Source organism: Hemibagrus wyckioides, linkage group LG21 (assembly GCF_019097595.1).
Source record: "Hemibagrus wyckioides isolate EC202008001 linkage group LG21, SWU_Hwy_1.0, whole genome shotgun sequence".
Taxonomy (NCBI): domain Eukaryota; kingdom Metazoa; phylum Chordata; class Actinopteri; order Siluriformes; family Bagridae; genus Hemibagrus; species Hemibagrus wyckioides.
Genome location: NC_080730.1, coordinates 9,440,217 through 9,454,053, shown reverse-complemented (window position 1 = coordinate 9,454,053; position 13,837 = coordinate 9,440,217). Strand labels below are relative to the sequence as shown.

The window sequence follows — 13,837 nt, the reverse complement described above, 5'->3', positions numbered from 1 at the left end:
TGTCCAAAGACACTTCATTACTTTAAAGGAAAGTGTAAACGTTTGTACATTAAAACTATCAGCTGTGTCTATTTCAGAAGATCTAACACGTCTTCAGTATTTTTCAAAATGACATTTAGGAATGAAATCATCTTTAGCTGAAATTGCTGCCAGTCTGATGGCGAGATTAGAAAAGCCGTGCTGCCTAGATGAGATTAAAGTTTTAATTATTCTTTCTTATCGCTGGTCAGAGAAAATGAAACTGGAATCTCAGAGTAATTCCTTGTCAAGCGCAGTGATCTTAATATGAAAGTGGACAATTAAACTTCAGAGTAAATCACACGACACCCTAACTGCTCCGTGCACATGAATAATGGATGTTATTGAGGTTCAGGTATTTTCACTCTTTATTCTGGGGCTGACAAAAAGGCCTTGAGGACTAAATGCTGGGTCCTTTGATTTTTTATTTTTTTTTGTACTCTTATAAATAAAAAATTAAATTTTTTATTAGTTTTACAGATACTGAATAATTTATAGTAGTTACTGGGAAATATGCTCTAAGATAATCAATTAAAAATAATAATAATATTCATAATAATAATAATAAGAAGGAGGAATTTTGCTCAGTACAATGTACTGAGATTAGTTTTATATTCATTTTTTAAGTTTTATATCAGTAATATGAAAAACTTTATATTAGTTTTATTAGTAAAATTGTCAAAAAATTTATATATTTATAATGTATTATATTTATAATTTATATTATATTAAATATTGTATTGTATTTAAAACATGTATAATATAAAATATTGTATAAACATAAATCTTATTATGCTCACTAACAGCTAATACTCTAATTCCAGCTAGCATACACTGTGTGTACAAAGACACCATTCAGGCATAAGATTATGACCACCTGCCTAATATCGTGGTGGTCCGACGAGGCATGGACTCTACTAGATCCCTGAAGGTGTGCTTTAAGTCCTGTGAGGTGGGGCCTCCATGGATCGGACTTGTTTGTCCAGAACATCCCAACTTACAGGACTTAAAGGATACTTTTGATAGATACTGACCACTGCAGACCGGGAACACCCCACAAGAGCTGCAGTTTTGGAGATGCTCTGATTCAGTCATCTAGCCATCACAATTTGGCCCTCGCTCAAATCCTTACTCCTGCCCATTTTTCCTGCTTCTAACACATCAATTTTGAGGGCAAAATGTTCTCTTGCTGCCTAATATATCCCACCCACTAACAGGTGCCACGATGAGGAGATAATTCACTTCACCTGTCAGTGCTCATAATGTTATGCCTGAAAGGTGTATGAGCAATCACTACCTCAGGGATTTTGCGATCACAGAAATGAACCGAACTCCACGATATTCAGAGGAGCTTGCATCAAACAAGAGCAGAGCTATCTCTGAAGACAATATGGAACCATCCTTACTGGTAGTAGTAGAAAAGTATTTTTGAGTAGTTTTGTTGCGTCTCAAATCACAAATCAAGCAAGAACAATCAAGGAAATTGTGACTATTTCATATGGATAGCTCAGAGGCTCGTTGTACCAGCTGAATTGTGAGTCAGGGTGTAAAGTCAATTCTGAGCCATAGGTAGATTTTTTTTTTTTTAGAGTTTTTAGAAGAATTTTGATTGGGTGTAGTAGTCTGGCATAAAGTGAGTTATTGTCAAAACAAAACATACTGATGCATTTCACCATTATTACTGAATGAAAATGTGCCAAAACTAAAAATATAAAGTGCAGTTAGTGATATTTAAGACAATTTGTGACTCAGCTGTTTGGACATCTAGGGGAAGTTCATACAACCACCTCAGTGCCAGAACAGAGAAGAGTTTAGATGGATAGCTTCCTTGAACCCTGAGAGATGGTGGGGCTAGTCGAGCGGTGCTGGTGGATCGTTGGGAACGAGGTGCAGTGCAAGGAGTAATAAGAGCTCTTGATCGTGTACAGAAGAAACCCACATGAGCATGCCACATTAGCAACATGGGAGGAAAAGGAGAATTGATTGTCAATGGTTACCCCAAGGCTGCGAGCAGTGGCCGAAGGGGAGATCAGGGAGTTGTTCAGAGATATTGCGAGATTCTTGGCTGGGGATGAATCACCTGGGATGACCAGCAGTTCAGTTTTGCTGGGATTAAGTTTCAGTTGATGAGCCGTCATCCACGATGATATGTCCACCAGACATCCAGAGATTCGGGCAGAAGCTGTGGTATCTTGAGGGATGGAAGGAGAAGATTGCATTGTTTTATTAATCATGTTCTTCAAGCTGATTTTTTAAGGAGAGCAGTTTTCTACAAAACACTACGTTTAAGATTATTGGCACTCAATTAATATTTTACTTGTGGTAGCTTAGTAGTTAAGGTGTTGGCCTACAGATCAGAAGGTTGTGAGTTTGAATCCCAGGTCCACCATGCTGCCACTGCTGGGCCCTTGAGCAAGACCCTTAACCCTCAATTGCTCAGTTGTCCAAAAAATGTAAGTCGCTCTGGATAAGGGCATCTGCCAAATGCCTAAAATGTAAATGTAAATTTTATAAAGCATAACCTGAAGAGATTACTATCACTGAATTTCTTTCTCAAGTAAAAAAATCTTGGACCGCACCTCCTTTCAGAACATGTTACAGTCCTCTGTATTTTTCAGTTCTCTTCAGTGTTCAGGTCAGGAGACTGAGCTGGTCATTGCAAACCACTCATTTTTTTGTGTTTTTGGATTGATTTAGAGGTGTATTTTGAACTCCAAGCAGAGGCAGCCATGTTCTTCTCAAAAGATATTGACCTGCTAAACAGCCCTATAGGGGGCTAATTGAACATTGGCTAATTGAACATTAGCTCACTGGCCAATTTTGTACTGGTGTGACTCTCAAAGGCTTGTGTCTGAAGCATGTCATTCTCATCCTGTTGCTGGTATTTGGGAAAATCTAACAGGTTTTGCTGGCTTTTGACTTTAACCTGTTGCTGTGAACCGTTACGTAGCTGCTTGCCTAACTCTATGCTTAGAAAAAGAATTTTTGAACCGTCTCTGGATTTAAGATAAAGAGAAAGGAGTGTATGCACTGTAGTGTGTACAACTGAGCTGAAGGGTGTAGCTCAACGACCCAATCAAGGCAATTAAGTGGTGCTGGGATTTGACTTATTTGTGACCCAAACCTTAACCCTTTTTATCAGTACACTGATGTTCTATTATGCTGGCTGAATGGAAATCGACTCGCCGGACATTTTCAATCAGTATAAACATGATTTTTGCCGCAAGTATGATATCAAATTACTCAGAACACTGTTTGCTTTCAGTGTGAGATGTTTTCACCGCTGATAGGATGACCAATCAGTTGGGGAAGTAGTAGCTCAGTGTTTAATCTGTTGGTCTGCTGATCAGAAGGCTGTGAGTTCAAATGTATGATAAAGTACACTGATCAGACATGGCATTATGACCACCTGCCTAATATTGTGTTGGTCCCTCTTTTGCTCCAAAAACAGCCCTGAACCATTGAGGCATGGACTCTACTAGATCCCTGATGGTGTGCTGTGGTATCTGGCACCAAGATGTGAGCAGTAGATCCTGAGTCAACTGTTGCCCCACCTTGCAACTTACAGGACTTAAAGGATACTTTTGATATGTACTGACCACTGCAGACCATGAACACCCCACAAGAGCTGCAGTTTTGGAGATGCTCTGATCCAGTCGTCTAGCCATTACAATTTGGCTCTTGTCAAACTCGCTTACGCCCATTTTTCCTGCTTCTAACACATCAACTTTGAGGACAAAATATTCACTTGCTGTCTAATATATCCCACCCACTAACAGGTGCCATGATGAGGAGATCATCAGTGTTATTCATGTCACCTCTCACTGCTCATAATGTTATGCCTGATCGGTGTAGTCGGCCAAATGCTGTAAATGGAATTGGTCAGAAGGCGTTGATAAATTGGAGGCAGTGATAGCTCACATGGTTGAGGCTCTGGGTTGTTAATTGGAAAATCTGGGTTCAAGCCCCAGCACTGCCAAGCTGCCACCCTTGGGCCCTTAAGCAAATTCGCCCCCCCCCCCTTCCAGGGGCGCTTCATCATGGCTTACCCTGCGCTCTGACCCCAACCCTCCACAGATGGAATATGCAAAGAAAGAATTTCAGTGTACTGTTATGTATATGTGACAAATCAAGGCAACTTAACCATTAACAGAATTTTTTAGATACTCATGAACAAGCCCTTGGGGCATCTCAGAGAGCAGAAATTGGTTTCATATCACCATTTACTTTGAAGATATCAACATTTGTATGAAAAAAAAACTTTTAGCTTTTTAAAAGCTTTCTTTTATGAATAAATTGCCCCAAGGATAGGTCAAAACAGAAATACTTATGAATAACTACAAATTCTTAAAGCGCTGAGTGTCTACTTTCGTATAAGGCATTAACCACCACTGTGAGTGTGGAGTGACAAAGAAATTAAATGCTGAACATCAGCATTTTGGGCCTCGGGTAAAACAGAGTTAACCACTGAGCCATCACATCGAGCTCAGCTAGCGTGTAATGATTAAATGCGATCTTTTATTGGAGATGTTTTAGTGATCTATCCAAGCTTAAAGTCAGCCTCAGTCCTATAATGCATCATTTAAATGAGCAAGTGTACTGGTTTATGTGTTATACAACAATAAACAACCCAAGTTGCTAGTAAATTTCTGTAAAAATTTACAGTGTTTATGGTAAAATTGTGTACACACATTGATTTTTTTCCCCTTCATTTTATTTTTCATTTTTAAAGCAACGCATTTACTTTATTTCGTTCGCAAATCTTATGACATGGAAACCATGTAAACAGATACATGATAGTAATTACAGCTTTTCAAATTAGTGATAATGTGCATGATGCCTTATGAGGCAAACGCTAGAATTTTGTCTTTTGAGTGTTTGATACTGATGAATGGTGTTCTATATGATTGGTGACAGCTTGTCTCTGAAAGCAGATTATATGCACTATAATTCAGTCTCGCTTCAAAACGGGAGCCGTGTAAAACTGAATTTAGTCAAAATGCTAAAAATTCCAATCTTAAAAAGCAGCTCTAGCTCTAACCATAACCACTACAGTCAACCATAACACTAAGGTCATGCTCATTATCTCCAGTCTCAGTGCTGTTAGCAGGCTGTCCATGTAGACTGCCAAAGTAATGTAATGCCTCATGCTCATGTTGGAGTTGTTCTATATTTAGCGCTGTCTCTAGTATCTACAAATCACAATTTTAATCGAGGTTAAACTGTGAACCAGACTCATGATGATATAACTTCATTTTTTTGCACAGAAATTTGGACAGATCATTATTAGGAGTTGATACAAGCTAAATATTTTTGTTCTAAAGTGAGATGAATTATTGACACTTGAGAAACCTGAGCTCTGTGGATTGCTGTTGGTTATTCTCTACTTCTTCCAACTAATGAAACCGATCAAGCTCTCTAGCCAAATTCCAGTTTGCATTTAAGAAAAGAGCAGTTCAAAAGTGTTGAGCTCAGGCTGAGGAATTACTGAGTAGACGTACGTGATGCATAAGAGTGGAGACCTGAAGCTAATTGACAGATCATTTTCTATTTGCATTTGTGACATTTGAGCAAGAATCTCAAAAGGCTGATTCATCCTACTGAAGCTTATTCTGGGAACATCATGCACACTCTGACCTGGAAAATATTTTATCAAGCCATCATGAGAAGATGAATAAAAAAAAAAAAAGAGTCATTTCTTCTACTACTTCTATTTTTAAGTAGGTTTTGGACTACCAAAGTGCACGCATTGTAGATATTCCCTCCTGAGCTCATGGCCACTTCATTAGGAACACCCTACTAGTATTAACAGGAGTAAAACCTGATGTGGCCTTCTGCTGTTTCAGTCCATCAGCCTCAAGATATGATGTTTTGTGGGTTCTAAGATAGTTTTCTCTTCACCATGGTTGTAAAGAGTGGGTGTTTTAATTACCGTAGCCTTTTCCATCAAGTTCTGCTCAACCCGCACAGGCCTTTCTGTTTAACAAACCATTTCTATTGCTCATCGAAATGTAGTGTTTTTTTGTTCGTGTGTTTTTCACTGTGTGTGAAAATCCCAGGTGATCCTCTGAATTATTCAGAATATTCTGAAATATTCAAATCAGCCCTGTGCCAACAAGCATTCAGTGGTCAAAGTCAATAAGAGACCTTTTGTTGATGTTGATGTGTGATCTGAACATTAACTGAAGCTCCTGATTTGTATATGTTGATTTTATGCACTGCAGTGTTGGAGAATTACATAAATAAGTCTAAAGGTATTCCTAATAAAGTGTCTGGTGAGTGTATAATCGAGGTGCTAAAGGAAAGGCGTATATTTATAATTAATCTTTCTCAATATGTTTTGTTCCTGATTCTTCACACAAGGTCATCTTCCACTGGCCAAGTTCAGTTTCTCTACTGAGGAATGCAGGTACTAAGGACATTTAAATCACAGATCATCAAGTGTGTTTCATCTTACTTTGAGATCAGGAATCAAGATTAATAACTTGCTAATGAGAACAACTGAAATAGACCCTCTGCAAAAGCAAAGGAGGTGACTCATAACTGTGACATTTCGGTGTTCTCCCTGTTCATCAAACATAAAAGATACTCGAGTCTGGATAGCATCTCCATTTTGTTCCCATGTTTAAGGTCTAGTGTGCTAAATAGTATGGGGAAAAATAATGTGCAGCTACTAGTTCCTATAGTGAAGTAACCTATATAAATATAATATGATTGGGGTATAGGACTGCTGAGGTTAGGGTTAGAGGTTAATTTTTTAGGCATATAGCAAACATTGTATTATTTAGCAACAGTAAAATGCAGGCCAATTAAAAATACTTTAGAAAGATGGTAATTCTTATTTGTGTGTCTGTGTGGTTTTCAAGCAGTTCTCACTCCAAAATCCCCATGTCCTCCTCTGCGTAATTCGTGCTTGTTCATTCTGGTGAATTAGCGTTCTGCTCTGTTTACACACAGCTCATAATTTATTGATGTTTCCTGCATCGATTGTCTCCCCCTGTTTGGCTAATGAGAAGCTCATACTTTACCTTTACAAAACCCCTGTGTGCTTAGAGCTAATTAGACACTGCTCTGTTATCTTAGCCATAATTAATGCTCTAGTCCTGCTTACACACCCACACACACACACACGCACACACACACACAGAAGTCTCCTTAGAGTAATACTCATTTCGGGAGTTGTGAGACATCAGAATGTGAGCAATGTATGATTCACTAATCATTTCAGTCTCTTGTGCGTCATCTCTCTTTTTTTTCGACATAGACAAATGAATACTTTTTCACATTACAATTTAAATGAATAATCAAAGCAAGCACACAGGTTCTAGTGGCCCTATTATGCACCTTGGGAAAATGTCAGGCATTAAAGCACAACAGACCTGAATAGACATCATTAATTATACTGTGTCTGTGATTTAATTAGGTAACAGAAAATAAGAAAAGCCATGCGATGATGAAGTAACCCACTTTAGTGCAGTCTGGCTTCTGTTAATAGTCCAAAAAGCAGTATACAAGCTCTTTGTATCTTGGCTTGTGCATTTTTATTTATCTTATTTCTAGTTCATTTTAAAACTTTTGTCCTCTTTTTCTCATTCTTTCATTCTCCTTCTTCGTTTCCTGGAGGGTATCACAAAGGTAACAGACTATGTTGGTCAGTCACTATCCCCGGCCACAGATTCCAGCTTCTTTTGAGGTATCTCCAGATGTTCCCAGGCCAACTGTGACATGCAATTTCTCCACTAGGTCCTGGATTTGTTCCAGGCTTTCACCCAGCAGTATATGTCTAATCCGACTTCAAAAGGAGCCAATCAGGGACCATCCTTGTAAGGTTCCTAATCCAGCTCATCTGCCCCCTCTCAATTCAGCAGAGCAGCAGCTCTACTTCACAATCCTTCCAGAATGTCAGGCGCCTTACTTTATCATGGAGAGCAAATCCAACAACCCTTTGGAAGAACCAAATTTTTTGCAAACTCTCCAGGACCACAGTTGTGGATACATGGATCGACCAGTAAACAGAGGGCTTTGTCTGCAAATGGAACTCTGGCAACACCACAAGAGACTGCAACAATAATTATGACACTTCTTCAGCTGGTGGCCTAAAATATCTTAAACTCTTTTTTTGTGTCACTTTTGGAAAAAGAGAATGTGAAGCAGCATTTTAATCACACAGTCCCAACCTTGTTCAGTGCCTTCAACGTACTATATTGCCAAATGTTTCAGGATTTCTGCCTTTACATGCACATGAACTTTAATGGCATCCCATTCTTAATCCGTAGGGTTTAATATGGAGTCGGCCCACCCTTTGCAGCTATAACAGCTTTAACTCTTCTGGGAAGGCTGTCCACAAGGTTTAGGAGTGTGTTTATGGGAATTTTTGACCATTCCTCTAAAAGCGCATTTGTGAAGTCACACACTGATGTTGGATGAGAAGGCCTGTCTCCCAGTGTCTGCTCTAATTCATCCCAAAGGTGTTCTGTCTGGTTGAGGTCAGGACTCTGTGAAGTTCCTCCACACCATGTCTTTATGAACCTTGCTTTGTGCACTGGTGTACAGTCATGTTGGAACAGGAAAGGGCCATCCCCAAACTGTTCCCACAAAGTTGAAAGCATGAAATTGTCCAAAATGTCTTGGTATGCTAAAGCATTAAGAGTTCCTTTCACTGGAACTAAGAGGCCAAGCCCAAACCCCTGAAAAACAACCCCATGCCATAATCCAGAGGTTTCTGCTGCTACCTTTGGAAGGGAGGGCATCTACTCCTTCCATCACTTAACAATATCTTTGGTAGGGGTCATCACTCCCCTGCACTTGCCTAGCAAAACTTGTGTATGGTATTTTCTCCCCTTTCTGGCACTTAATTGTGTATCCACGATCTCTTAAAATTTTAAACATGCCAAGTGATTCTGCAGCCCTTCTGGCTCTGCCAAAACCCTTTTTTTCTACTTACTGTCTTTCCTTTCAACTGGTGTCCAGCTACACATTTAAGGGTTACTGCAATGAGAGACACCAACAATTTTCCATGCACTCATTGCAGCAGACTCTGTAATTTAGGAATTGAACACGGTCGATTGAGACTCAATGTCACCAAACTCATTCAGAACATGGCAGACGCTTTCAAAGGTGTGAGTTAAATTTGACTCTCCCTAAAGTTTCTGCCAGATGCTCCAAAGCAATTCAAAAGACTCTGGGTTGACGAGATAAATCTGGCCAGCAACAAATCCAGCTCATAAATAATTGGTGACCAGATGACAGCTTTATCCAGCTATGGACCATCTGGCATCAACTCTGTTGGTACAATCACAAAATCAATTATTGACCTTTGGCTCAAGGTGCCCTTTTTCCAAGTATATTTAAGAAGAACATTGTGTTCGAACTATTGGTAGTCTGTGACTTGCAGAGAAGTCTAATAATATTTTACCACTCAGGTCTGGGAGGCCATTTCTTCCATGCCCCAGGTTTGCCTGTCTAAGACTGTCCATCACATGACTGGCATTGCACCAGAAATATCATCCTGCAAGGGTTGATCCTACAAGATGGCTCCATGAACCCATCCAGGTTATATGGGTGGCCTGTTACCAGACTTTTAGGCATCACTCTCAGATCTGGCTCCAGGGATTGGTCCTGGTAACCCCAATTGAACAGACCTATTTTGTACCTTCCATAGGGGTCAACAGGATCACTCCTAATTCTGCATCAATGTCCATGCATCGGACATTGGAGCATCAAGGTCCTGGTAACCTGAAGTACACAAGCTTATTTACCACAACATCTCTCAACAAAGGGGATATTTTTGTATTTTGGATTTTTAAACATTAACATTTATTTTTAATCATTGAATTTTTTTAAATTTAATTTAATGTTAATTAATGTTCAATATTTGACTCATGTAGCAGAGAGAAGAGTTTATACCAGTTTATGAATAGTAGCCAGTGATGTAAAGTTAGGTCCTGCTAAATTAGCATGTTAATATCATCTTCAAAAAAATTGCAGCTGATTTTTTTAATATTTAGTGCAGTGTACCTACAAGATAAACCTGGCGATTTCACTTGTACTGATTCAGTGGTTTTCCAAATGAAATTATCTGTTCTCTGGATAATAAGATGGGATAGCAGTAGCAGGATCACCAAAAATAAAGATTATATAAGATGAATTACTTTGTTCATCTTCATTACCTGTTTTATTGTTTTTTTTTGTCTATCTAGTCCCCCTATTATTGTGTTTCTGGGACAATGAAAGAGACCCACATGCACACCTCAGGATCAAATCCCTGCATCACCATGCTGCACCGTAAAAGAAAATTATTTCATGCATAATAAAAACCTCTTTTCTGTGGCTGTTTCAGAATGCTGAAGGATTCAACATGAGCATCCCCATGCCTGGCCACCCTGTGAGTTTTTCTGAAACGATGATTGCTCAAGCACAGACAGATGTGGAGCAGTTGGAGGCACTGATCTCAGCACACGACGTTGTCTTCCTGCTTATGGACACGCGGGAGAGTCGATGGCTCCCCACGGTCATCGCAGCTAGCCAAAGAAAGGTATTTTAACTTTTACTGGTCTGAATAATACATCAGTGAAGATGCGAATGTGTGTATTTCTTGACTAATTGGCATCACTGTATACACTGCAGCACATATTAGAGGGCGAAAAAAAGTACAGAAAATATTATCGAATTATTAGACGCTTCAGTGACTTTTTGCGTCTTTTTCTGTCTAGTGAAGTTAGGAACATAGCTATATTGGGTTCCTAACATATTTGCTCTTTCAGCTTGTAGTTAATGCAGCTCTCGGATTTGACACCTTCGTTGTAATGAGGCATGGCCTTAAGAAACCCAAAGACTCAGATGCTGGAGACTCCAAAGAATCATCTCCATTGTCTGCATCAGGTTCCTCATCCGCCTCAACTCCAACAACGCCAGGTAGGACAGATGGGTCCAGAGAATTGTATCAAATTATTTTATTTGATTGAATTTGACAGTGATGAAAAAACTCCTCAGGACCTATCTTTGTGGATTTTTTTAAATATATAAATAATTGTAGGGAGTGCACAGTTCTGTCTAATGAATGAATGTTATGATTACTGAAATAATGGTGTGGCAGATGGTGATTGCATCAGGGAAGTAGAATTTCTTTAATGACTCTCCAGGACAACCATTTTATGCCATTCCTGCGTCATTTTTCCTGCAATGGCTTTCAGTCAGTCAGCAGGTACATTTCTATTTATTCATTCAGCAAACAGAACATACCATTCCACTGTGAAAACAACACTGAACTGATGTTAACAAGCTGTAGTGGAAGAACAAGATGTTCTTTATCCATATGATATACTGTGTGTTATGTTAACCCACAAGAAAAGCCTTTTGAAACAGTCATAAATATGGAAGAATTGTCATGATGACTTTGCTGACCTTTTATGAACATTATAGCACAGTTATTTAACCCTTACATAACCTGTACTGTGTGTATATTTTGTTAACCCCATGAAGAAACAATTGGAGGTGTTGTAAAATCTTTCACTGGTGCTTCAGACTAGAGACCTGTGCATGCAAGACAAGAGACGTGTGTGTTCTTTTTAGAAATAATCCCATGTGAGTTCTTAAATTTATCCTCACATGATATATTTTTTCATCTAGGGAAAAGAGATACACCGATCAGGCATAACATTATGAGCAGTGAGAGTTGAAGTGAATAAGACTGATGATCTTCTCATCATGGCACCTGTTAGTGGGTGGGATATATTAGGCAGCAGGTGAACATTTTGTCCTCAAAGTTGATGTGTTAGAAGCAGGAAAAATGGGCAAGAGTAAGGATTTGTGCGAGTTTGACAAAGGGCCAAATTGTGATGGCTAGGTGACAGTGGATCAGAGCATCTCCAAAACTGCAGCTCTTGTGGGGTGTTCCCGGTCTGCAGTGGTCAGTATCTATCAAAAGTGGTCCAAGGAAGGAACAGTGGTGAACCGGCGACAGGGTCGTGTGCGGCCAAGGCTCATTGATGCACATGGGGAGTGAAGGCTGACCCGTGTGATCCGATCCAACAGACGAGCTACTGTTGCTCAAATTGCTGAAGAAGTTAATGCTGGTTCTGATAGAAAGGTGTCAGAACACACAGTGCATGATGGGTCAGGGCTGTTTTGGCAGCAAAAAGGGCACTAACACAATATTATGCAGGTGGTCATAATGTATGCCTGGTTGCTGTGTATGTTAAAAAAAAACGTAATTATTATAATAGAAGTAGTAAGTAATTATAAGGTATGTGAGCAACAGCATGAAAAAATCGCAAGCCTAAAAAGCACTAAATTGAATGGAAGGAGAAGACGGCATTGATATTCATGTCATATCGCAAAAGCTGTGGGTTTAGGCGTTTTGTGAAGGTGGTGAGGGAATAGGCGTGACCTCTGAGCCATTGTGATTGACTAACAGCAGAGAAGCCAGATTCATTTTAAGAATTCATTTTTTTTACTCATTTGACATCAGCAGTTCGCGTCTTAAAATTTATGATATAAACTAGTGATAATTTAAGATTTTCTTAAGCATAAAACAATCAGGGACAATAGTGGCCATGGAAATTCTTTATAACTTTGGCTATTTGGTTGCAAATGTAGTTCATTAGCTAGTTAGCTACCTTGGATTGTAAAAGGTTCCATTACGGATTTTTGTTTTGTTTTTACTCTGTACAGAGGAGAGTTTCTTTATTTTTATTCTATGAAAGTCCCTCATTATCAATGCCTAATATGAAATAATTCTCTAGTTATTTGTGCTAGTTAAGCGTAATAATTCTCACTTTTGTCTAGTGTACCATGTAGACATTTTTTCGAGTTTGCTGCAGTGTTGGTTGCTGTTGCAGTGAACTCTTCTTTGCTTTAATTGGCATCGTTAATTATGGCATACTATCAGATAGCTGTCATTTCGTGTCATCTGTTAATAAGCACAGCACAGTTCACTAGGCTTATGCCACATGTATTGTCTATTGGACTTTGAATAATTTGTTTATGAGTAAATGAGCACAGTATTGGAGTCTAGTTTAAACATCAAGAAAAGTATGAATAAAAAATCCAACCTAAAGTATTATAAAATACCTGTCCTATACCAGCCAGACATGCAGAGGTAAAAGTTTTGTTCGATTCTACATGTACTAACATACTTCATTAGCTTTCACTTATTAGTTTAGCTTTCATTTGCTAAAGCACTCAGACTTCTCTGAAACGAATGAATAAATTCAACCAGGTGTGCATAGTTTTGAAAGACAATGATCAGCATATAACATTAATACCATCTGCCTAATATTATGTAGGTCCCCCTTGTGCCACCAAAACAGCCGCGACACATCGAGACATAGATTGCACCTGAAGGTGTGCCATGGTATCTTGCACCAAGTCGTTAGTAGCAGATCCTTTAAATTGTAAGGTGGGGCCTTCATGGATTTTGTCCAGCACATCATCCTAATTTGCTGCTCAAGTCAACACTGTAAGCTCTTTATCAAGTTCCTGTGTGGCAGAGAGCATTCTCCAGCTGAAAGAGGCCACTGCCATTAAAAAATACTGTTGCTCTGAAGGATTGCACTTGCTCTGCAAGTCACTCTGACTTGTCTGTGGCTGTTCAGCTCCATATACAGCAGGCTGTGATGCACTGTGTGTTCTGACACCTTTCTTTAAGAGCCAGCATCAGCAATTTGTGCTAGCTCTTTTGTGGGATTAGTCTAGACGGACTAGCCTCCACTCAGCAGTTGTTCAGCTGTTATTGGTTCACTGTTTGTACTTCCTTGAACCACTTTTGGTTGGTACAAACCATTGCATTTTGGCAACACCCCACAAAACCTGCTGCTTG

At 39.3% G+C, this 13,837-nt stretch overlaps 1 protein-coding gene across 2 annotated transcripts in view; it reads left to right on the top strand.

Annotated features, from left to right (window-relative positions):
* The window catches only part of atg7 (ATG7 autophagy related 7 homolog (S. cerevisiae)), a 103,139-nt gene that overhangs the window by 24,773 nt on the left and 64,529 nt on the right, over positions 1-13,837 (top strand). For both annotated transcript variants that reach the window (XM_058374055.1, XM_058374054.1), the window contains exons 13-14: positions 10,358-10,552; positions 10,782-10,932. In XM_058374055.1, the coding sequence (XP_058230038.1) occupies positions 10,358-10,552; positions 10,782-10,932 (346 nt within the window). The remainder of the gene's footprint in view (positions 1-10,357; positions 10,553-10,781; positions 10,933-13,837) is intronic.